General features: G+C 38.1%; 1 protein-coding gene across 2 annotated transcripts; it reads right to left on the bottom strand.

The window, feature by feature from the left end:
- Positions 1–1,970: 1,970 nt before the first annotated feature.
- On the bottom strand, positions 1,971–27,011 carry LOC140136934 (uncharacterized). Of its 2 annotated transcripts, XM_072158585.1 has the most exons (13): positions 26,862–27,011; positions 19,151–19,332; positions 16,127–16,280; positions 14,664–14,918; positions 14,008–14,101; positions 12,072–12,184; positions 10,897–10,962; positions 9,994–10,379; positions 8,919–9,056; positions 7,545–7,768; positions 6,126–6,164; positions 4,494–4,616; positions 1,971–3,952 (listed from the first exon to the last, which is right to left on the bottom strand). In XM_072158585.1, exons 2-13 carry the CDS (start codon positions 19,317–19,319, stop codon positions 2,516–2,518), a joined length of 3,198 nt encoding a protein of 1,065 aa, XP_072014686.1. In that variant the 5' UTR covers positions 19,320–19,332; positions 26,862–27,011; the 3' UTR covers positions 1,971–2,515. The 2 variants fall into 2 exon arrangements, with proteins under 2 accessions (XP_072014686.1, XP_072014687.1); XM_072158586.1 differs by lacking the exon at positions 6,126–6,164.

The raw sequence follows: 27,011 nt of genomic DNA, 5'->3' as shown, positions 1-27,011 counted from the left end.
AAAAAGTCACATGGCTCAAGACAGCTTAGTAAATTGGCGGAAATAATGAGTCAGAAATGCGCGAATGCAAATTATTGTGATTATGCGCGCCATTCGCGTCGCGTGATGCGGCACAACTCTGCGCATATGTCCAACAATTGCTCAAAATATTTGTTTTAAACAAAAATATACACCATTATGTGCAATTTTTAGCTTAAAAGAGTGACAAAATTGCTTTTTTCACATGTTTTTGTCAATATTTCAAAAAAGAAAAAATTTCAAAAAAATTAAAAAAACCTTCCCTAAGTTCATGTCTCTTCTTCATGAAAAGCTAACTGGTTTTCTTTTTACTCCGAACAGATTTTTTTTCTAAGTTGTCACAAAACAATTGAGGTAAAAAAGTGAATTTTTGTGATTTTTTCAAAAACTCAAGATTTTTGAACAAATCAGATGTCACCATGGGATTCCTTGACTCATTTCATTTCCAAAAATGTATAGTTTTATATACTCTGGACATACAATTCAGCAATAATGATGCTCGAATAGGTCCATGTTCTCTCCCATTACTCTGGCCTTAAATCAAGAAGTTGTTGGTGTTTATCGCATTTTTCATCCAAACTCTTCAAGCTGGCTTACCTAAATATTACCAACTGAAATGACACTCGTCTGATTTACAATGGTGAATGCTGATTTAGAAGTATGCAATGAAATAATTAAGTACATCTTTTTGTTGAGTAATGTAAAATGACATGGTAAGATTTATGATTAAAAGTTTTAGTTTAGCAGTCTTTATGAAAAAGTGAAAGTGTAAAAATACAGCACTTTCTGTTATCAATTTGATAAGTTACAATTTCTATTGACATTGAAAGTTATTATAAAGAAAACATTTGCTTTCTCGTTCTGGTCAAATTAATAAGTCACAAATATTTGGTATTTTACTATATGTATCAAATATATTTAACACCATTATAATTCATAATAAGAAATACATGTTTCATTAATATATGTATCATCAATTCCCTTTATACCGATTGACAAGATCCATGCAACAAACCCAGAGAATGACTTTTTAGTTAACATTGGCACAATGTGTATTACACACAGGGGCGTAGCCAGCTTTCTTGGTCGGGGGGGGCAAAATAAAATTTTGGGGGCACAGACGAAAAAACTTGCAGTTGCACCATACAATACATAGAGACTGTATGTCTTTGAGCTTCCCGAAAAGGGCCTTATTGGGATGATGTGCGCGCGTAGCGGGAAAAAAATGGTATTTTACACTATTTTTGCTCATTATCCGGATAAAAAAGGGCTCTATTGTTACAATGTGCGCCCGTAGCGCGGAAAATTTTGTATTTTACACTATTTTGGCCCTGAATTTTGCTAGAAAAGGGCTCCTTGCCCTTTTCTTTTCCTTTGCCCTCCTGATTTTCTCTTTCATTTTTTTTGTCAGAGGGCACTTTTTCTTTCATTTTTTGTCAGGGCCCCCTGCCCCCCCGCTGGCTACGCTACTGATTACACATGTCTATAATGCCCATATACAATGTGTTTCCAACCATTTTTTTAAAGACTGCCCATGCAAACCACAATTAGACCCACACGAAATACCAACAACAAATCCTTTACTCTTCAAGTGGATCCATCTGATAGCACATTAAATCGGACGTCTCTTGTCCACACTCTGTATATTGGGCTATTCCAGTTGAAATCCCCTATGGAAGACATCCATCCATAGATCCTTATTCTTCCACATAGGCAGTGTGAATTTTAAATGGGGTTACCTGAATTGGTGACTCCATTTTAAAACTACACCCCTTGTGTGGAAGATTAAAGTCTTCCATAGGGGTGTGAACGCTTTCACTAATATTTAACAGTGACCTCAGCACTGTCAGCGTATTTATTAGTAACCTTCCCGTGCGCCATGTTGTGCGTTGAACAAATTGCGAGAGCGCTGGCAGCCGTATTTGGATTGCGCGCTACCATATTTGCACAAATTGTGATTCGCACTTTTGTTATTGGTCGTCCTGTTTTAGCCTGATCGATTTTTGGAAAGGCAAAACATAAAAATTGTTTATTTTTTGAGGAAAATTGTGTGTTATTTGGTAAAGTGAAGAGATGAAAGTGACGGTTATGAATGAGGTTAATAACTTTGTATCGGTAATATGTCGGGCATTGTGAAAAATCTCGGAATATCCCTCAGTTCCAAAGGCAAAATGTTTAGATTTTTCACAATGCCCTCAAATAACTGATGCGCAGTTATTAACCTCTATTTCAAATTAGTACAGATTAGGGTTTGAAAATTTTCAAACAAGAATCTGATCATTAACTGGAAGGTTTTGTGGAAAGACACATTTTTTTCCTCTTAACTGACATGTTTTACCATTCAACACTTCATGTGAACATCACAAAAAACAACTTCAGGCCTTCTACTTGGTTGTAATTATACAGCTGATTGATTAACTAATCAAATAGTTTGGACACACAAATTCTATGCCATATTCAACACCCTTTTATCATTTTCTTCCAATATCAGTCCATATCAAGTTTGTACTTCATCAATTAATTTGCTGCTATCTTCAACAATATTAGCAACTGAAATACCATCAACATGATCAATTTCAGGAACTTGAATCCTATCATGTGAAATAGGGATATCTTGAACATCCTCACTGTTGGTTATATTTTGATCAATTGTATCATCAGTGTCTATAACACCCTCGATTAGAGGAGACACGTGTGTGGTATCATTTATTAAGTTGCTATGTGGATTATCAGCATTTGTTTCATTATTACTTGAAGAGTTAGCATTTTTGGAGTCAATGACATTGTCACTTTTTGTTGCGTCTTTCTTTACTGCAATATTGTTACTCTGTGCTGTATCACTGTTTGAAGCAACTTCATCAATGTGTGATATCTCTTCCTTTGATGTGACATTGCTTTGCAATGACGCTTTCTTTGATGCAACATCATCACTTTGTGCTGTCTCTTTTGATGTTACATCATCACTTTGTGCTGTCTCTGTCTTTGATATTACATCATCACTTTGTGCTGTCTCTTTCTGTGATGTGACATCATCACTTTGTGCTGCCTCTTTCTTTGATGTGACAATATCACTTTGTGCTGCCTCTTTCTTTGATGTGACATCATCATCATTTTGTGCTGCCTCATCATGCAAAGTGTCACTTTTGACTGCCCCTGCAGCAACACTTTGAATTTGGTTTGCATCAGAACTAGTCCCAGCACCCTCTTGTTCAGGATCTTTGGTTATGCCATCTTGCTTATCATCTTCATTTGCTTCACGTCCATTCCCTTCAATAATTACACCTGATGTTTCATTATTCCTTGCATCTTCCTCCTCACTTGCAGGTTTCACCACCCCAGTCCCATCACCTTTCTCTGTGTAATCACCTGGTAGTACCTCCTGTGGTTTCACGCCATCATCTTCCTCATCTAACTCCTCCTCTTCTTCAGCCAGAGGAGTAAGCGATAATGGAGCACTTTTATTGCCATCTGGCATCTGGAACTCAAAGTCAGCATTTGGATCCCGAGGCTCTGGGGATGGTGGTGGTGCAACTGGGGCAGGATGCTCAGGTTGTTGACCAGTCAATATAGGATCCTGACCTCTATCTGGAGAATGCATGAAATCACGTTCATCTATATTCGGCCATGAATCCTCAGTGGCTGATGTTGGTGCCGGTGTGATAGGCACAGGGTCTTTCTCAGAGTTTTGGCCAGCAAGGCTAGCAAAGCCATATGGTGACATAGATGACAGAAGTTGTTTTGAAGGTGTAGTAGCATAATCAGACCTGCTATTGAAGCCTGCAGTGATGGAATCATCTGGTGGGTAAGTACTAGCAGCTGTTTCACGTATAGTACCAAGAGGAGGCTCTGATGGTTCTGTTCCTGTTCTCATTGGAGGATGAGGTGTAGGACTGCTGCTGGTCTCCACAGATTGCTCAACATGATCTGACAGAACCTGTTGAAAAGGTATTGAAAAGTATGATCAAAATATTGTGTTGATGATTCATATAAAGGTAGTACTACCTGTATTATGAGCTATTATATATAGAGTAAAAACTACAAACTCTCATAGACACAGAAATTACTGCATCTATTTGTCACCTCTCCTTTTTAACCTTAATTTCCTTCCACCCAGTAATCGCTACAGATTGATACCAAGATTTTTCACACACATTGTTTAATTTATTGTGAAGAAGAAAGTGTGGTTTCTCACTTTTTCGTTGCTCTACTCTGCACTTTGTAGTTTTTGAACCGTTGGTTTGTTTAAGTGCTAAAATCATCATCAACTAAGTGTGTGTCTGATTGCTTTTCTAGCTATCAAATTTTGCTTCTCTAATCTAATGTAGGGCAAATTGATTTGGGATTTGATCTGTTGGGAGTGGCCTAGCTGTTGTCTTTTCAAACAAACCAGCACATAATTATATTTTGTCAAACAATTACGGCATAAATGAACAAAATATGCACACATACATGTACAAGGAACGATTTTTGATTACCTTTGAGGGCAAGCTTTCTCTTGTATACAGGTGTTGACGTAATGCTGTAGCTGGGGTACCAAGGGGTGTTTTAGGTACTTTTGTAGACATAGAAGGTGACATAGCGTACAGGTGATGGCGTCGCTGGAAAGGAATAACAGGACAACATACAGTCAGTCTACTCTGAAGTACAAAGTACCGACCCGAACGCACACATTGTGCTGACTTTGAAGGCACTCATACCTGCAGCAAAGATGCAGAATTGCGCACTGTTTACGCGCTGTATACGCATGAGTTGTCACTTTGTACTTCAGAGTGGACAAACTGTAGCAGCACAGGGTTAACTGGATGTTCTTTATATCATTTGTATGTGTATGCAAGGTAGAGATTGTATAATAATAAGTAGTTGCAACGAGCATGGTAAATTGATTAGTTGATATATAGATCAGAAGTCGTGACTAGCGTCAAATTATTGCCAGTTGATCTCCACTAACAACAACTGAATTGCGCAATCAATAGCAGCATTTGATCACCAGTGCTTTCTCTCTTGATCACTGCAACTACTAGTATGATACAGGTGTAAGGATAGAGAGGTTTAGTAACATCATTCTTCATACACATTCACAAATTGATTGAACCAAACAAGCTGAATTGAATTGTATAGATTACAACCTTTCTGTTGTTTATAAAATGTATCAATATAACTTCACAATATTAAGCACACACGCAAAATTATACAATCAATTTAAATTGGAAAAAATTCAGATTTAGGTTTAGGAGGATAAAGCAGCTGGTAAATGAAGTAATCATGGTTCAATCAAGTGTAAAGCTGAATTTATACTGCGTCCATTTGTACTACCGATGCATCACTTTTGAAAAGCTATATGGGCATTCACTTTTCAAAAGCAATTAAAAAAAGCATTTATAGCACTTTTGAGTGATTTGGCTTGAAGTTGTTGCACTTGCAGATGGCAGTTTTCTTGTCACTTTGATTACGACATTTAAAATATCAGTTGATGAGTGGCAAGATAAAATATCTGGCAAGTACACCTTAATAGGTCAATGCCTAAATAATGCTGCTTGAGAGTTGAGAATTGTCCAACTAGTAAAAGCAGAAATCACTTTCGCAACAGCCATGGGTATTGATCAATCGGCTCTACGATCCTGAAGGCAGCAGAACATAAAGAGTATGTGTGTCACTTTTCTGTGGTTGAGTATAAATTCAGCTATAAGAGATAAGATAGGTAAAGAAAGTGACCATAAATCAAAACAGATAAAAAGAGTGCAGTGTTGTCAGCGTTGCCATCATTTAGCCACCCAATCAGCTGTTTAGTGCTTTACTGGCCATTTTACAATTTTGTATCTCTGAAGTGCTTTTATGATATTGTATGGTTATTGCAATCATTCACACCAATTAATGCCTATTCCATCACATGTTGTTGTGAGTGCTTGTTGTTTGTTTTGACTTGATTTCTCTATCAAATTAGGTGGCTTCAGATTGTGTATATATCAACACCAAAAATCATCCAAATTTACAGAGAGGGGACACCAAAGGTTACAACAACACCAGATAGGGTATAGTAGTTTGATGGCAACACTGGATAAAGAATGTAGAGTAGCCAGTCAGGTAACACACAGATGATGAATACATACCTCATGAATAGCATCAGCATCATACCAATGCAGCTCAGGCTGTATGGTTGATACATGCAGGTAGCAGAGTAAGCAATGAATAAATGAAATGAGATGAAATGTACTATCAAACAGATTCTGGTATAATGCAATGCTAACATTTCATAAATATCTATCGAAATCGCTAAAAGTAACCCTCTTTAGTACTCAAGTACCTGAGAAGTATTATACTCTGAAGTATCCATGATATACCAACTGACAGTAACATGTTACATGAAATGAAGTACACCAAATGATACCCCTTATTAACGTAGGTGAATGACTGTGTGAAACTAACCACACATGTGACTAGGCCTATCCTTTAAGGGGTAGGGTATGAACGTTTGGACAGTATTTTTGTGGAACATGAGAGCACATTAGACATATCGAATTGCATTCTGACTACAAAGAATGTCCTTCTGATATCAAATAATTTTGATTTTTTTGAAATTCTTGATACAATACACATTGTATCCTTGTTCTCATGTATCAGTGTATTAATAACAGTGCCCCTACCTACTTGTCTGAGCTAATTTCAATGTACAACACCCATTCCAGCAAACGTAATCTTCGCTCATCCAAGGACGTTACCAGACTTGCTATTCCCAAGACCAAAAGATCTGCAGGTGACCGTGGGTTCTCAGTGTATGGTCCTCGCCACTGGAATGCACTGCCTACTTCCATCAGAGAGGCCCGTCACTGCAGATCTTTAAAAGGTATCTTAAAACCCACCTTTTTAAATTGTTGTAATTTCATTTGTTTTTCTTTTATGTGAAGCGCTTTGAACTGCGAAAAAGCGCTATAGAAATATTGTATGTATGTATGTATGTATGTATTTTATGGCAAATGATTAAAAATTGATATTAGAGATTAGGGTTAGGATTTATGGCTAGGATTAGGGGTGTAAGAGGCTTATTATATTACACAGGATTAAGAGATTTTGGTGTTGAGATTAGAATTAGGGTTTGGATTTGGATGGAGTCTACCATTTCAATTTTGATATCAATGTAAGTACTTGACAAAAAGATCAATACAATAGACCTTTTCAAAGGGCAGTTTTCAAAAACAAGATGATCACACGTATTGAGCGTAGCACTTGCAGAAGTTGCACTGTACGTAATGTGTCCCTGATGGCAAGCGGTTATGAGATTTACAGGAGTGTAGGAATACTTGCGTACACACACTTGGTGCGCTTGCATGGTTTTCAGAACCATCTGACGTTGATTTGAAAAGGTCTACAGGCAATATTCATATACTGTCCAGTCAACAAGTCTTCACTCATGTTATTGCCAAGTAGGTACCTACCGCTAATAAGATCAAATTGAAAGCAGAATCAGTATAGGGGCTGCTAAAATCATCATTTCTTTCATAACTAGAATTTCCATCATTAATATCACTTACAAAGTCTTCACTAGGTAATGGTGACGGCGAAGATCTAGCAGATTTGGTTTTGGCTAACAGTGGTACAGGACTATTTGCATATGGCACAACAGGTGTGGTGCAAACGGTCCTGTCTGGTGAAGGCACAGATGGTATAGTCACATGTAATGTTGATGCTATGGCTGAGAAGGGCGTCTGGGTTGCAATTCTCTCTGGCGTGACAGCCTTTGGTGGTGGTAAAGGTACTGAAATAATAATAAAACAACAACAAATGTCAGTTATTTTGTTAATTTTTTTAAATCTCTAGATTTTGATTGTAAGTTTTCCAAGAATATCTTTTTCTTTTCAATGTTCAAGTTAACAGTTCAAATCCTATAATTCTTCATGGAGAGAGGAAACTTGTGGTTCATCTGTGATATTCTGAAGCAGTGGCATAGCCAGAGCCATCCTATGGGGGTGGGGGCATCAATCATATTTGGGGGGGGCACCAGGCCTGATGGGGGGTGCAAGCCATTTTTCGGCAATTTTCTTATGGATCTTTCTAAATTTTCAAATCGAGGAGGGGGCACATGCTCCCAATCCCCTGTGATGCTACACCACTGTTCTGAAGAAATAAGTCAAATACATTTAATGCAACATACACGACTGCCATTTTGAATCGACTCGACTCCACATGAGTGAAATGCTTGTGAAATTTGAATTGGATAATAAGTGCTACAGGTATTCTCCAAATGTGTTTGTTAACTTTTCATATCGAAGAACAAACAAAATTAAATATAACATTTGTCCATTAAAAATATTATTAACTAGATTTCGCGGTTCTCGGGCCGGGCACTTCTCGTGATAGGCCTATTTCTAATTACCCAAACCCGTTACCCATATACCTGCCCTGACTTTTAAAACTACTATGAAACGCGTCTCTCAATGATCAAGACCCAACTTGACTCAACTCTGTTTGTTTTATAGGTGTGATACTTACTTGGGTAGTTCGGTAGGCCTACCCATAATCTGGAAACCCCGGCATCATTCGCCTCTTCCATGCCCTGCCCTGTTACTATAAGTAATGAAATCAATCGCGAGTAACGTGAACGCAAAAACTGTAATGCTTTTCCGATGCTCGCACTGTACTCCGTGCACACTCCCTTTGATACTCCGCGATAGCGCACCGCGAGCACGCGATAGTGCACCGCGTGAACGTGAACCGCGCGGACGCTCACGCGATAGCACGCGGACAGAGGGACGGACGGACACGCCGTTATTAGTATTAAGATGACAAAAAAGCACAATAACATCTTTATGAAAACAAACTAATAAACATTTTCAACTGTAAATGTTAAGTTAAAGAATCTCTGACATATGTATGTAAGTCTCAATCTCAGTGTTGTAGACACTTACCCAATGTAAGATCCAGTGTTGATGCATTGTTGGTGTAATTAAATGGTTTGACAGGTGTCACACCTGGTTTGAGTGGTGGCAAGGTTTTGGCTGACACTGAGGCTAACCTGTACACCGGTTCTGGTTCACGTTGAGTACCTGTGATTAGAAATGCATACAATGTTATGTACAATTTGGAATCAAACAGAACCACAACCTGCAAGACCAGATCAATTTAGGGTCTTAGCTAGAAATTGAGGTTTGCCCGTCATTTGAATACTATTGCCTGTCCTAATTTGACTTTTAAATCATTTACCAGACTCCCGGAGCCCATTGGGGGTTCAAAGAGTTCAAAAGGTTCAAAAGAAATATAATATATATATGTTGCTATGGTCTTGTTTTGCAAATCTGTTCTACTAAAAATAGCCTTTCTTAACACCTACAATTACAATGTAACATCTGTCAAAGTCATTTTGCTAATCCCAAGAGCAAACTCCCTGTCTAAAATGAGGGGCAGACGGGTGGCTAGCTAAGACAGTGCAAATCACATCACTATATCACATCGACTTACCAGTTCCGAAAAATCGCACTCACAAAATCGGACGGATGGACAGACAAAATGACGGACAACCAGGACACATAATACCTCCGGTCTAGACATAAAAAATAATTTTGAGGCTTGCCATACAGGAAAGAACCTCACCCAAACAACACACAAAGAATAGAGTGTGCAATACGACGTCACTCATGACACAGTCATCCTCATTTAAATAAAAGTCTGTCCTCCATAAGGTACCACAGGAAATTTCGCATGATATTGATAATACAATAAAACGTGTGATAGGTACGAATGGTTGTGGAATCGATCTAGAGACCTGTCCCTCTGTCATCTTAAGTTATCTTAGAACTGTCCTCCAGCATGGTTGCCATTTCAATTGTTATACCATTCCGGTTGGTTTATTGCATTTGTCTGAAATGGGCGGAGGATAGTGAAAAACAATGGATAGAAAGCTAGTTTCAATAGGACTTGGTTTGTGTCCTGGAGCATATTTTCTCCATAAAGTATTGAAATATTTTAAAAATACAGCACATATACCTCTAATTGGTGCTAAAGGCTTTGCCTTGGCCATCCTTCCAGCAGACCTCATAGGTAGCTCCATTTCTTCCCTCCTGGACTCAGGAATATTCTCCTGCTCTTCAATCTGTTCCTGCATCTCATCAAACACAACAGATGACGCCATCTGAGATACTACAGCATCATCTAGGAACAGGGCACTTCCCTGTGTCTGAGGGAACTCATGCTTATCATATAGTTTCTGCTCCATGTTATGCAGTGTTACTTTGTGGTTTTGTAATATGCCGCTGACTAGGAGTGGAGTGTTTGTGGATTCTCTTGGGGATTGAGGTGAGTCAGGTGCAAAATGGATGAGCGGCATAAGTCGGCTTATCAGCAATTGTACTTTGCTTTTATCTAGAAGGTCGCTGTGAAAGGCATCAATTGCAAACTTCAGTTATATACATATTAAGGACATCATTTACAAATCCCATTTACCCTGGTGTCGCAGACAAAAGTAATGACTTGGCTCTCATTGTTTGTAATTGCATATGGTGTGCAGTCACAGAGAGAGGTTTGTTGAAGTCATGACAAATCAAATGCAACTCGACACAAATATTATGAAGAATGACAAGCCACTGAGGCACATAAGGAGATTACAACCAAACTGATGTAAATTTACATTGACAACACACGACCAGAAAACAAAATGGATTTGCTATGAAATGTGATGAATCAACACATTTTAGAAGTTCCCCGCATATACCAGATATTCAAAAACAGATGTAAACTAACTTCTTCCATTTCCATGCTCAAAACGTCATGTGCTATCATTTAATAACATACATGTGATCCACATCAAGTCTTTTTTGACTGAACTGCTTTAAATGTTGTTACCCAAACTATTCATTTCTTATATATAAGTAGTCTGAATATTTTGAATACCTTTTCTTGATATGATCAAGAACTTCTAGTAATACATCTCTTGGAAGACTAAGAAGCTGAAGAATCCTGCAAAGCAAATGAAAATGAACAAAACAAAAAGCATGCAAAAAATAATTGAAAATGAAACTATGAAAGAATACAAAGTGATATCAAACATAATGATTACAGCAGAGGGTCTCAACCTTTACTTGCAATGGGATGTTCCATTAGAAATACATATATCCCCTGAGGAAGATATGATCTTAATCTCCCACACAGGGGGTGTAGATTGCAAATGGAGTCACCCATTCAGGTACCCCATTTGAAATGCACACTCCCTGTGTGAAAGATTAAGGTCATCTATTGGGGGTGTTTGGATTTCTGGAGAACTGGAATATCCCAATACAACCCCTATTACTTGGGATGATATCACACAAAGGGGACAAGTAGCACCAAAATACTGTGTGCAATCTGGCCGTACAGAATTTGCAGATGTTATTGCTATGAGCGGACCCTGAGGTTTGTGCAAAGAGGGCGTGCCTGGATATTCAATCAGTAGAATTTGGTTATCTCAAGTGACATAGGTGCATATTTCGCTGGTGTTTAGTGTCAAATCTACGCAAGTACACTTACGCAGAGCGCATACAAACACATGTGTTTCCATAGTATAGACGAATCCGACGACCAAGTGATGGTCAGGATTAAGTCGGCCATAGCTGGGGGCCATCCGTGCCAAACTAGCTTAGTTCGTTTGGATCGTGAGCGCATCTGAGTGCGTAGCACTTGCATTGCGTCATGGGAGTGGTAAACGCTGTGAACGCCTGTGATACTGGCGTCGCATAAAATGGATGAAAGGCTCCCAGCTATGGCCGCCAGTGAGGTGTAGGAATGCGTCAAGTCGGATTCGTGTATAGTAAATCCATGTGTGTTTTGCCTTTTATTGTGCATTAAAAGCGTGGAATCCCATATGGGGTTTTTACTGACAGGTTGAGACGCTTTGGATTACAAGAAAATAAAATAACATTGGTGAAACTTGGGTCAAAACAATGATTGGAAAAAATGGCACTCTTATTTCTCCCCACTATTTTAGCAACTGCTAAAATTATGTAAACAAAAAGGTGGCTGACACAATGGCAAGGATGGAGCAAACAGAGAGCATTTATTTGACAAAACCTTGTGTGTGTGTGAATACCTACCCATCATCAATATCCTGTGGTAAGGTTCTCCTGGCTACAGGAGGCGGTGATCTTGTTGGATGAGTGTACGGTCTGCCACCAGTTGGAGTGTCATGGACAGTACGCTTGTTCTTCTACAAGGCAAATCACAAGAAAAAACATATAAAGAGTAATAACATTGTCTCGCTAATTGCTACCAGTGAGTTAAGTCTGTGTCAAGAACATCAATTTCAACTACATGGAGGCCTTTATTAACGATATTTATCCCTTATTTTTGCTATTTATATAACAAAGTTGTCACTAAAGTATTGGAAAATACAAGCAAATATAAATGCATCAACCCGCTAAAAAAGGAAAGCGTTTGAAAGCACTGCGAATAGTATGCGCCCGTGCATATTTACACAATCACTGCATGATTTGCATTTTTCAAAAGTTTGCTCTGATTGGTTCTCACTTATCTAAGAGTGTATGAATGAAATATAATGTCTGTGTGACAGAGCATTCCCACCAGTGTCTTTCTCTCAGCCGGCTTTTTGTACATAGTATTGTAACAACCAATCTCTTGAGTATTTCTTCCTGAACAATACCTATTCCATATGAAAATCCACACACCCTCTATGGAAGCATAGACTGTAAAAGATGTAAGATTTTTAAACATTTGAGAATGTTCTTGCGATCTTATTGGTTCTTACACGTACGATATCACACACTTTAGCGTGTGCATGTCGACGCGATACTCATATGCTCTAGTTGAACCAACAGGAGCAGCAATAACAGGATTGATAGATTCTAAGCCCAGGTAATTCCTTGTAAAATGTAGGATTTAATTTGATTAAAATTTGGTATACTTATGATTAATATATTTTATTTGAATTGAAAGGTATTGTTTTTAGCCGCTATTGTGCATCTATCGTCTCATATAACATGCAACATCATTATTTTTGGCATATAAAATAATGATGTCGCCCATGTTATCATGAGACGATAGATACACTCCAGCGGCTAAAAACAATACCTTTATTCTCTAATTACATGATCTCCCACACAGGGGTTTGACATGTAGATTTCAAATGGACTCACCCATTCAGGTAACCCCATTTGAAATCCTGCATCCCATTTGAGATGCACACTCCCGTATGGGAGATTTTATGGTCATGTCTTCATAGAGGGTGGTATTCGGTCAGTTGGCATGACATCACTTGCGATAGATTGCTGCATCGCATTGGTGGTTTCAATGGGAGAAATCACAACAAAAAAAAAAAAAAAAAAAAAAAAAAAAAAAAAAGCGCAGTGATTTATAGTGCGCTACGCACAGGCACAACGCCTAGACCTTGATCCACAAGCCTCAGCACACTTTACAGGTTGTCGCTGACCACTACGGCCCACATCATTCCATAAGCCATTAAACAACAATTCAGGGACTTTGCTGCTTCAAGAGCGCACACCCTAGACATTCCACAAATAACCTTCGCAACCAGGATCAGCTCCCCGAGTTTTGTACGGGTTACAACGAGACAAATTAGCAGTAAGTTCCTTGTCCAGGGAATTTCAAGCTAAATCAATTTTTTTTTTTTTTTCGTACTAGGCACCACCAGGGTTCGAACCCGCAACCTCTCACACCATAGTCAAACGCCTTATCGATTGAGCTAACTTGACTGCTAATGCCAAAACAAAGCATGTCATAAAAATAAACACCTCTTGGCGAAAGAATTCCAAAAGTTTGGTTTCTTATCAAGGGAATAAACTCCTGAAAATTACAGAAGAAAAGGCAAATTGGTATTTTCTATGCAGAGAAAATTGACTAGAACTGCAAGGACCTGTTCAAACCAATAGGGATTTTGCAAGGGTGTCCCCTTTGACATACATGAGATATGGGTAAGTGCAATAAATAAGAGAATGAATTTCAACTGGAATAGCCTAATTATAGAAGCCATAGCCGACCGCATCACTTGATTACCTGTTGTTTTGTTTGTCTCTTTTTCTCTACCACATTGGGTACCATCTCATCTGTAACATCCTTGGGTTGGATCTTCACAGGCTCTTTGGATGCACTGAAAATAAAAGCAGAAACAAATCATCTTTTATTCAATATAATGCACTTCAGTGTGAAATAGTGATGGATATCTATGGTTAAAGTCATGTTGTAACATTTCCATGAAAATAGATTTGCATTTCTTTTCACAAAATGTTAGTTTTCACCATCAGATATGTCCATCTTTAATTTTGACCAGAACAGATTAGGTATAATAAAACAAAGAAAAATTGCTATTTTATACTAGCGCATAATGTCGCCAATGCACATCAGTCTGAATTTTAACATCCTGTATAATACAAAAGGTTTTTTAACAGTTCCTTCACATTTCTAAATCATTTGAAAGCTGTTTGAAGTGGTATAGTGTTATATCCAAATTCACACCTACTTGGATTTTTTTATTAAGCATATTATGCATATTGTTGAAAAGATAACCTGACTGACCTTCCTGGAGAGGCTTTGTAGACAAGTAGACAATGTTTTTTACCCAAAACAAACATCTACTTTTGTCTAGGCCAATTTTCTTCATCATTAATTATATAATGTACTGTATATCTTTTCATTTGCTGTAGTCCCCTCACCTCTGAGGCACTTCTTCCTTGCCCTGCATCCCTTTCTTGTACATCTTCTTTGATGGACACCAGATATAAAAGGATGAAGACTCGGCACTAGGAGGAGGTAGATCCCCCAGCATCTCTTTGACTTCTACTCTAGATATCTTGGGAGTTGTTCTTGACCGGCTTCTAGTTGTGTTCTTAGCTGACCGTGTTGATCGCACACTACCTCCTTTGATACCAAGTGGAGATGTGAATGGAGTGAAGGGAGCAGCATGTGACCTGTAGGAGACACAAATGTGAATTAGCATACCTACACAATTTGTGTTTGTGCTTTTATTTCAAACAAAAGATTTTCTAAGCATCATCTGAAACCTATTTTTGTGTTTTAAACACAATTAAGAAAATAAATTTTCTGCTGTGTAGATATTGTTTTAAGTTAATTTTACTTCAGGTCTGGAATTTCTAGAATTCATCATACACCTAATCCTTAGCATGATTTGTTACTCCTCACTCCAAACCCTACCCTAAACTAATATCTTGGGTCTGTGACAGCTCCTTTAAGACAAAATAATAACCATTTAAACTTGGATTTTAAAATCTGGTCATTCTTGGGCCAAAAACTATCACAGCACAAGTTGGAAAAAATGACATTTGCAATAATTTTTCTTCTGTCAGAAAATATCTTATTCAAACAAATGATGAATAAATTGGATCTTAAAAGTTTGCAAGTAAGGAGAACACGGAATTAATAAATGGTTTATATGGCGGGCTATAATTTATCTTATAGGTTTGTATTGGGGTATTCTATACACCTATTATGGAAGATATGTCTGACATACAGCATCCGGACGGACGGACGGAAGGAAACAATATGCCTCGCAGGGTAAACCAGAACTGTATTGAAAACACAGGGTGCGCAGGGTAAACCAGAATTGTACCCATTGCAACATATTCCTTGGTAATGGTGGGTACTTAAATTTTGAGAATGCATACAGAAAAATGAATAATGAAATAGCATTAACCTCTTCCTTTTTTCAAACCTCCAATCCGAATTAATAATCGCTTTGCATTGGCCTAATCTTCCACATAGGGAGTGTGAATTTCAAATGGGATTACCTGAATGGATTACTCCATTTGAAATGTACACCCCTTGTGTGGGAGAGTAAGGTTATGTCTTCCATGGGGTGTATGGATTTCAATTGGAATAGTCCCATTAGGTTTCACTGCCTAATCAGAATTGATCATGTCTCACCTCCTTTTTCAACCAAATCGACAGTAATAACTCTTGCCTCAGGCAAATCTCACATCTGAGAACTGAATACCACACAAGGTCATTTTTTGTAACTCACTGACCCATCTGTGTCATACACAGACTCTAGCTATAATGACCACCTATTGAAATGGTCACCTCATTGATTAAATCCAGGAGGGAATCAAGTTATGATTAATACTGTTCAGGCAGGTAAACCTAATGCCAATGTACCTACCTATGGTAAGCTGCCATAATATTAGGAGCTGATGCACTGCGTATATGTGATGGCATCTTGGCATCCTTGCCTTTGTTTTTAGACGGATACCTATCTTTGTTGCTCTCTCCATACTCATCTAGGAGGTTGAACACTTTCATTGTTGGTAAAGTAGCTACAAAGGAGAAATTACAATTAGTTTTACTATCATTTTTTATAATATAAAAATTACTGACAATTTGTTGAGATGCACACTGAAACACAGAGAACACAGGCAATGTGATGTTGAAAATTACATGTCATGTCTATAGCTGGTATCATAAGTTTACAACTTTAGACAGGGTACATTCACAGGTTCATGTGATAGATAAATGTTGAGCAGGTTAACAGTTGGGCTGTTAACTTTAATTGGTTTCCTAGCTAAAAGGCTAAAGTTTCAAACACCAGTTACAAAGTACATCACTCCATCTGTTGACTTAAGTGGGTACTACACCCATTGCATTTTTTTGCATTTTGTGAAGAAATGAGAAAAAAAATTGGACAAAGTGGTATGCAAAATGAAAGGGCAACTCTTCTTGTTCTATTGGTGGCATCGGTATCAATGTAGCTTACATGCTTTTTAAGGTAGAAGCCAAAAAGTGGTACATTGATACCGATGCCACCAAAAAAACGAGAAGAATTGCCCCTTCATTTTGCATACCACTTTGTCCATTTTATTCTCATTTCTTCACAAAATGCAAAAAAACGCACAAAAAAAAATGCAATGGGTCTAGTACCCCCTTAATTTCTGAGAAGAGAGTGATGTTGCTAAATTGGCTATTCCAGTTGAAATCCATACACCCCTGAGGGTTCATACCACTAAATCCGCATATGAAGCGGATTCCGGAAAAAGTTGATCACGCCTATACTATTATAGTCCGAACTTTGCATAAACATTGTGTAAAATTGGTACAATATTACCAATTTTAGTAAAATCATGTTTTACTAGAACTTTTGAATGTGATCTCTACAAATATGAAAAGAAAACACAAACATTTGAGTGATGTTAAGGATTATGTACGCATGAATACACAAGGTCAAAACACGGTTAGTAGTCGGATGTAAAACACTGGAAAACCTGGCTTTTTTATATCGCGTTAATTTTCTCAAAAAGTAGACAGAAAATCTGAAGTCCTTTTCAGATATGTTCTGCAGATTTCTGTTCTGATTAAGATGATATGAAATATATATAACGAAGAGCTTATTTCCAAACCGTGTTATGTCCACAAACACATGTTTCTGATTTACCTGTGCGAAATTGCAATGGGTTGTTATGCTATAGCCTAGGTATTATAATTTCAGTTGGATGCACCCTTACAAAGCAAACAGTGGATGGATCTTCTTCTTCTTCCTCCTTATAAGTGCCTCCTTCATATGTATGAGTATTATCGCACTGTGTACAGACAAGCTGTACTTATTTTTGCTCTGGAACCTGGAGTAGATGAGTGTATTTTTGAAGTACAGTCAACAGTACCGGGATGATCCCCTGCTCTTTTCGAATAGCCTGTGACGTTCTTTAACGTGCACACTACATTAATGTGAGAAAATATGCATGTACATCGGACCGACAGCTTAAAGAGCCCTCCGAAGCACTAAGCTAAGTGAAGTGCCTTGCTCAAGGACACAAAGAGCCAGCCGAGCTCAGGCGAACCTGGGATTCGAACCCTTGACCCTTGGATTCACAGTCCGGCGCCTTAAGCGCTAGGCCACGCCCCCCTCTAACAATCAAGGGTGAAAATAAGAGAGCTTGAACCAGGGGCCACTTTGGCAAAAAAAATGGCCCCTGGTTCACCAAGATTTGAGTGAACCAGGGGCCACTTTGGATGAACCAGGGGCCAATTTTTTAAAATTATTATTTCAAGTTTGGGGATCTAAAATAAAAGCAGTATGTTATTAAAAAAATAAAATACGCCCTATAATTTATATTACTACGTGGAGTTGTGAGGCTCATTGACAAGTCAGGAAGTAAAGTTGTTGCTGCACCTCACCAAAATTGCTCAAATAAAACGTTAAAGTGCATTTTCGCTGTGATTTCCATCACCAGTCGCTATGATAAATTTTCTCATTTCCATGTCAGTTTTGGTCCGAAACGTGGTCAGAAAAAGGTGCAAAAACTTGGCGAAAACTCAATCAATTTCCATAGTTTTTTCTGTATGTGACGGCCATTTTAATATTTAATGGGTTCATGTTCATGACGTCATCCCCACCGGAAATAGTTGATAGTTTACCGAAAATCTTCGGGGGTAACGCCATGAATGAAATCTTTTCCCGAGTCCAACTCGTGCACGTTCGGAAAACTGCCGATAACTAAATTACGATAATTTATGCAGACTGACCTGGGCACTGAATACACTGATCTTTCTACGTGCGTGCGTAGTTCATGATTTTAAAACGATGTTTTCGTCAACAAAACTTGTTAAGCTACTTTAAGTTATTTCTAATTTGTTTTATGTTAAATTTAAGAGTCGTGGAGTGTTGGAGACGTACGAGCGCCACTCAGGAGAAAATGGGTGTCGCTCGTCAATATTATTTTGCCTTGTCACGAGCGCACTTGCATGGTTTCTGGGGGCCAAACGGTGCCCGTCGCCCACTTAAAATCACCCTTGGTAACAATATTTACTGTGTGAGGCCTTTGTCTGCCAAATAAGAAAAAATTATTGTTGCTAATGTAATGTTAAACATGTCAAATGTGATTGTATCACACAAGTAAATGAGAAACATATGGACTTAACACGGTTTGGAAATAAGCTCTTCATATTTCATAGTTCCAGGTAACTCGACTTATGGCCTATAACGTGACTTCACGTCTATGGAAAGCTATTTTGTGGTCTGTGAGTGTGCCCTTAATCTCTTATCCAGGTGTAGATTTCATTCGGGGGTGGGAGATTAAGGTCATGTCTTCCATAGGGGTGTCTGGATTTGAAATGAAATAGCCCAATGTGTGACCTAGTAATAGTATCAAGGACTGCAGGAATAGTTGCATTTGGATTTTGTTTACAACAATACCTTCATCGTCGTCATCATGAGTTGATAGTGACGGCACAACTCTTGGTAAGCCTCTATCCACACGTCTATTAGAGGCCCAACACAGTGGATGTTGACATAGTGGTCCACACGAGGTCTCATCATAGTGCACTGAATCCATCACACCAGCTGCAATTGATGCACTCATCATCTACATTTATATCCTGAAAAGAAAACCCAAAGTGTTTTTAAAAAAGAAGCTTATTTTCTAAGACAAACCTCCCATGCTCCGTTCAATGAGTTCCAGGGTTGTTTGATTTAAATCACGCCAATTTAAATCACTTGATTTTTGTTTGTAAATCAATGATTTAAATCAACTTTTTAATTTTTTTACCATTTTTGATAAACAAAGTTAATTTCTTTCTTTAAATTGACTGTTTTACTTCATTTCTAATGCTTCTACAACTTTTGGATACAATTACTAATACCTCTAGGCTCTATGACAGGGGTCCATGAAATAGTGGCCTTGGCATACATGTGGCGCCGCCGTGGCTTCCCGAGTGGCGCGCGATGCCGTTTAGATTAAAAATATATATATATTAAAAAAATCAAAAATCAAACACTTTGATCAAACTTTGCAGGAATATCTCCAATATTCTATATTTCAACATTAAACAATGCGATTCCCATGTTATATCCTTGTAAAGACAGGCTAAAATAGTACAAAATGTTGCACCAAATGGCGTCATTTGCACCTCAAATTGCAAAAAATTGATAGCTTCAAAGGGGGACACCTCCCTCTGACTCCCCCGGCGACTTCGCAGCCAAGTTGAGTGGCGCTTTGCAGTATTCTTTTTATTTTATGTGGCGCTTCAACAAATCTATTTGAGGAAGCCTGCTCTATGATGACATTTTATCTATTGCTATAAATTCATCTTCGAGGTGCAGAATGCAACAGGCTTTTATTTTCCCATGATTTTTGCCAATTTTTTTTCCAAAAACTTGTTTCGAATTAAAATACCTGGTAGGATTGCACCTGTATATGTCTAGCTCCATATGTCTAGCTATTACCTAAATACTATACTAAATAGGCCTACCCTAAGTCCCTAAACCATAACCCAGATATACCCCGTATTTCCTTTTTAGCTTGCTCACTCTTTCTTTCTTTTTCTTCTTTCTTTCTCTCTTTATTATTTTTGATTCCTTCCTTCCTCCCGTACCCTTACGATATTTAGTAGGCCTAATCCCGTATCGCAGATGGAATTTTAGAGGGATTTTGATAGCAGTTCCACATAGAAAAGCTGCTATCATCATGAGACTAAGTCTAAGATCTAGAAACACCACCAAAATGCTGTTTTGTTAGCTGAATCTTTTTGATGAACATGATTCTGATTCTGATACTGCCCAACACTCCTTTCGTTGCTCAGCAACTGGTGAAGTAATCCGGACAGGAATGTGAGTGCGCATAAAAAAATTGTTATTCTCTTAGGTGCTTATGTAACTTGGTCTTGAAAGATGTTGGTTTCTCCGTAGAGATGATGTCGCATGGCAAGTTGTTCCAATCAACCACTGTACGTGGGAAGAATGAGTATTTATTAAATAACAATCTTTCCTGGTCTGAATTCTCTGGAATGTACGGTCGTTGGTATAACGGGACGGACGTGTAGTTGGACGCAGTATTTCGTTAGCTGGGATGGACAGGTGACCATGTAAAGCCTTGTGAAGCACCAGATGAAAAAGCCAATCTTTGACAAGATGTAACTTTGCTACGGAAAGTGCTACGACAAAAACGGTTTTCAGTATTTGCTTTCTTTACTCAAGGCAAGGGCTGTAATTTGATATAAAATGATGTGGTTTTATGGCAAATTTGAATTCACCTTTCATACCTATAGAAAAATTCCTTAATTTGTGTACATACTCTTTGCGTGGCTCTGCGTAGTAAGCTGTTGTACGCAGATAACCTCGCAATATGGACGCGTAGCCGTAGAGTAGCGTTGTACGCTTGTGTATTACGGTAGCATGATTAGTCGCGGAGTAACAAGCGTAGTTGAATGTTCCACGATGTACACAAATTTAATTTTTCTAGATATTATAGGATGATGACGCTGTGACTGTCATGACTGTGTATCAACCAAGCAGGGTAGCATTAAGGGGTACTACACCCTGTGGTAATTTAGATTTTTCTCAAAACTAATAACACACTGGTAACAAAAGTTATGTATATTATAGGGGCAATGAATCCAGTTTCTACACTGGAATTTCAGTGACACAAGACAAGCGGTTCGTTATTTATGATAAGAAATGAGGTACCACTAGGATGTACCTCGTATCCTATCATATCTACTGAACCGCTTGTCTTGAGTCAATTAAATTTCAGTGTAGTAATTGGATTCCTTGCCCCAATAATAATATACCGTACATAACTTTTGTTACCAGTGTGTTATTATTTTTTGAGAAAAATGCAAAAATGGTTCACGGGGTTAACAGTACCCCTGCAACCAAGTCCAAGACAAGTTGACAGAGTTGATGCTAACTGCATCATGATTTTATATATCAAATTAAAGCCCTTTAGTAAACAAAGTCAAAACTGAAAACATTTTTTCATAGCACTTTCCGTAAAAAGTTACATCTTGTCAAAGATTGACTTTCATCAAAAAGATTCAGTTAGCAAAATTCCCCAAAACGGCATTTCGGGTGTTTCTAGATCTTAGTCTCATTATGATAGCAGCTTTTTTAATGGAACTGCTATCAAAATCCTCTAAAATTCCATGTGCGATTGTCTTATCACCATAAAAAATCATATATTTGGGTCAAGTGAAGTATAGAAAACATATTTTTGTAGGTTTCCTTCTTCGGCCAGTTGTTTTAATTTTCTATGTAAATATGCATTGACATTTTCGGCGAATTTGGCTGACTAGCAAATGTGTTAACTACTAAGGTTTGCCTGGGATACTTGGTACTTGGTTGGTGATCCTCCAAAATACTCAGAAGAGAGTTTTAACTGGAGGGAGAGAGTGGTCAGTTAAATTGTGGGGTCCGTGATTAAGGATGACTTGAAGGAGGCTGGTGTTGCTTGGTTGACCGTGTCTGGTAAAAGTTGATTCCATTCTGGGGTGGTACGTATGAAGAAGGAGTTGGCGAATGCGTCAGTGCTGGTGTGTTGTTGTTGGAATTGGAGTGTGTCCGCGGCGAGATCTAAGTGGCTTGGGTTGGATGAAGTCTTGATATTTGATGTCTAGATGGCCGTTGATCATTTTGTAAAGACTGGTCAGACGATGGCATTTCCTCCTAGTCTGAAGCGGCACCCAGTTCAAGTTTTTCATCAAGGCTGTAACGCTTGTATCCCTGCCATATGTGTTGGTGACAAATCTCGCTGCACGCTTTTGAATTCTTTTCGATGCTGTTGATGTTTTTGCTTGTGTATGGGTCCCAGGCGGCTGTTGCGTAGTCAAGGTGTGGTCTTACTAAGGTGAGGTAAAGTCTTTCTTTTATGGATGGGGTGCATACCTACCAAATATATGATTTTTTATGGTGATGAGACAATCGCACATGGAATTTTGGAGGGATTTTGATAGCAGTTCCATTAAAAAAAGCTGCTATCATAATGAGACTAATTTAAGATCTAGAAACACCCCGAAATGCCGCTTTTGGGGAATTTTGCCAGCAGAATCTTTTTGATGAAAGTCAATCTTTGACAAGATGTAACTTGCTATGGAAAGTGCTATGAAAAAAAGGTTTTCAGTTTTTTCTTTCTTTACTCAAGGGCTTTAATTTGATCTATAAAATGATGCAGTTTGATGGCAAATTTGAATTCACCTGGCATACCTATAGGCTATAAGCTATAGTGAGTGAGGTGCGCATGCGTGACAGACAGAGTCAGAGAGCTAGCCACTGTATTGTATTGTATTGTATTTGGGAAATCCCGCCTATTTTCAGGCGCACCACTGAGTAAGCAGTGTACTTTTTAACATCTATCTATAATATATCACCATTTCACAATACATTAACACAACTAATCTACTACAATCACTGTATTCACAACTACTACTGCCCTGGGACCTAAGGAGGGTGCAGGTAACAAGCCCGGGGATGATCCCCCTACTCTTTTCGATAAGGCCTGCACGTGCTCAGGTTTGACTCGTCTGACACACGGAACCGCCATTTTACGTGAACATTCGAACCACGAGACGCCGGGCACCCACCGTGTACACCTGCACATTCTACACTGTGCCACTGTGGATGGGAACGAGGAGAAATATCACAATTATATTCTACTAGACTGAAAGAGCTTATGATTATGATATTTCCGACATATTGGAACTATTTAGAGTGAGCAACAAGGATCGGGCAGGATGGGGTTTCGAACCACGGACCCCTCGCTCAACTCTCCCTAAGTAATATACATGTAGGTATGCTAGGTGAATTCAAATGTGCCATCAAACTGCATCATTTTATATATCAAATTAAAGCCCTTGAGTAAACAAAGCCAAAACTGAAAACCATTTTTTCATAGCACTTTCCGTAGCAAAGTTACATCTTGTCAAAGATTGACTTTCATCAAAAAGTTTCAGCTAGCAAAATTCCCCAAAACGGCAATTCGTTGGTGTTTCTAGATCTTAGTCTCATTATGATAGCAGCTTTTTTTAATGGAACTGCTATCCTAAAAAATCATATATTTGGGTCAAGTGAAGTATAGAAAACATATTTATGTAGGTTTCCTTCTTCTAACAGTTGTTTTAAATTTCTATGTAAATTTGCATTGACATTATCGGCGAATTTGACTGACTAGCAAATGTGTTAACTAAGGTTTGCCTGGGTTACCTATAATATGTAGGTATGCTAGGTGAATTCAAATTTGTCATCAAACTGCATCATTTCATATATCAAATTAAAGCCCTTGAGTAAACAAAGCCAAAACTGAAAACCATTTTTTCATAGCACTTTCCGTAGCAAAGTTACATCTTGTTAAAGGGTACATGCCACAAAATAGCTTTCCATAGACTTTACGTGCAAAATAAGGGTCACGCTTTTAGGCTATAAGTCGAAGTTACGCCTTACTTTGAAATATATATTTGATATCATCTTAATCAGAACAAAATTCTGCATAACATATCTGAAAATGACACCATATTTTAGGTCTACTTTTTGAGAAAAATAGCGCTATATAAAAAGACCCGATTTTCCCGTGTTTACGTCCGACTGCTAACCGCGTTTTGACCTCGTGTGTTCATGCGCTCATCATCGTAAACATCACTCAAATTTTCGCTTTTCTGTTCAAATTAGTAGAGATCACATTCACAAGTTCTAGCAAAACACGATTTGCAACACTAAAATTGTTAATATTGTACCGATTTTGCACATTTTTATGCAAAGTTGGGACTATAGTCGTGATAAACTTTTACCGGAAACCGCTTCACACGCTGGATTTAGTGGCATGCACCCTTGAAGAGGCTAAAACATCGTTCTTAGGCCTTGAAAATGATTTTGTTATCTTTTTCACTACATTTTGAATTAATTGTAAGAAATTTTGGGTTATTTTCTTTCATACTTTAGACAGGATGTCGATTTCAAGCACAAGCATGATAGCCGACAATTGCCATTTTTCGTCATTTTGATGCACATGAATGCACAATGGTTGCTGATTTGCTATTTTCATGAAGATATTAATTGATGTTAAGAGTAAACGTTCTTTAAACATCTTTTACAAGTGCATAACTTCAAAATTAAAACATTCTCAGTACCTGCAGAATATTTAATAAGACAAGAAATGTCAATCAAGTAGGCCTACCCCCCTTCAGCGCCACTTTTAACCTGCTTCACGGTCCAAAAAGCAAATGTAATGAATGGCTATTTGAAATTAAATATTAATATAAATTAAACTTTGAATGTTATAACAATTTAAAATACTGGACAGTGGTATAAATAAAGCAAACTAGAAACTTAAATATCTTAAATCTAATATTTTATGTAATTTTATTAAAATTGAAGGCCAAAACTTGAGTTTAAATGACAAAAAATTGGTTAAAAATAACAATGAAATTGAAAAACTTCTTTGTAATTTAAACACCAATAAAAATGTTTTCAATATTTTGAAACTCTTCTTTATTCATATCAAAAGGTTTCAAACTTCTACCAAAATCGGAACTAATACTTTTATTAAATTGAAATAAAAGCAGGCCTATTCAGCGGCAAACGCACATACAGCGAAAAACCTGGCGGCGTCCATGAACGCAGCTTGTTGATGTCCTCCTCTTTTCTTCGCGGCATTTTAAATAGATAAAGACGCTGCTGAAAACGCATGGAATTGCTCCTTAAAGGGTACATGCCACAAAATAGCTTTCCATAGACTTTACGTGCAAAATAAGGGTCACGCTTTTAGGCTATAAGTCGAAGTTACGCCTTACTTTGAAATATATATTTGATATCATCTTAATCAGAACAAAATTCTGCATAACATATCTGAAAATGACACCATATTTTAGGTCTACTTTTTGAGAAAAATAGCGCTATATAAAAGACCCGATTTTCCCGTGTTTACGTCCGACTGCTAACCGCGCTTTGACCTCGTGTGTTCATGCGCCCATCATCGTAAACATCACTCAAATTTTCGCTTTTCTGTTCAAATTAGTAGAGATCACATTCACAAGTTCTAGCAAAACACGATTTGCAACACTAAAATTGTTAATATTGTACCGATTTTGCACATTTTTTATGCAAAGTTGGGACTATAGTCGTGATAAACTTTTACCGGAAACCGCTTCACACGCGGATTTAGTGGCATGCACCCTCAAAGATTGACTTTCATCAAAAAGTTTCAGCTAGCAAAATTCCCCAAACGGCATTTCGGGGGTGTTTCTAGATCTTAGTCTCATTATGATAGCAGCCTTTTTTTTAATGGAACTGCTATCCAAATCCCTCTAAAATTCCATGTGCGGGTGACTTATCACTATAAAAATCATATATTTGGGTCAAGTGAAGTATAGAAAACATATTTATGTACCTTTCCTTCTTCGATCAGTTGTTTTAAATTTCTATGTAAATATGCATTGACATTGTCGGCGAATTTGGCTGACTAGCAAATGTGTTAACTAAGGTTTGCCTGGGTTACCTATAATTCTGTCGGTCCGTGCCACGTCACTTCCGGTTGATGATGCGACTCACGGTCGAGTGAAAACATTTGATTTTTGTTGATGATTTCTGTCATTGGTGTTATGTAAATTTCGATCGCAAATAGTCAGTGGAATCAAACAACCGTTTCTAATTCTTCAGAGTGGAAGAAACTTACTTGATTTACCGTTTATATACTGACAGACTTAAAATTAAATTCAATGGTCGAGTGTCGTTTTCTCCGAAATTGAGGGTCACTCCAGCAACATCGCTATGTAGCCTCCTTCACAGCCGTTGTTCACAACAAACCGTGAGCCACATGCAGTTTGGGCCCGAGACTAGAGATAGCCCGGATGTCCGACCGACAGAATATATTATATGGTCCAGCGCTTTAGACCACTAGGCCACGCCACCTCGCCAACTGCTGTTATGTGACAACAATGTTAATAATAGCATGATATAATTTATAATTAACTAAGCATTGGCCTACAAAACAAAACATAAATCCTAAACAAGACATGGGATAATCATGATAATGGGATTGGGATGTCTGCATGTCTGCCGAATTCAACAGGCTCATCATATCATAGTCAGTGTTTACGCCGAGATTTTCTCAACAAAACATGAAAAAGAGATCAAAACATACTCATATTCAACATATTTCGTCACCAAAATATCTTCATCCCATCTTTTGTTTGCTTCTATATGTATATATAGGACTGCAATCGATGCAAAACTGCGTTTTTCGTATCGTAAATTTTGAACAGACTCATCCAAGACAGCGGCCATTAGTTGG

This window comes from Amphiura filiformis, chromosome 17 (genome assembly GCF_039555335.1).
Source record: "Amphiura filiformis chromosome 17, Afil_fr2py, whole genome shotgun sequence".
NCBI lineage: Eukaryota > Metazoa > Echinodermata > Ophiuroidea > Amphilepidida > Amphiuridae > Amphiura > Amphiura filiformis.
This window is presented reverse-complemented; position numbering and strand designations above follow the sequence as displayed.

What these genes read in the sequence shown, in the direction of transcription:
- LOC140136934 (XM_072158585.1), bottom strand. Translation starts at nt 19,319, where the DNA reads ATGATGAGTGCATCAATTGCAGCTGGTGTGATGGATTCAGTGCACTAT. An exon ending in AACACTGGATCTTACATTGG is followed by an intron (nt 7,769 to 8,918) that starts GTAAGTGTCTAC and finishes TTATTATTTCAG; the next exon opens with TACCTTTACCACCACCAAAG. An exon ending in CATTACCTAGTGAAGACTTT is followed by an intron (nt 6,165 to 7,544) that starts GTAAGTGATATT and finishes TCAACCATACAG; the next exon opens with CCTGAGCTGCATTGGTATGA.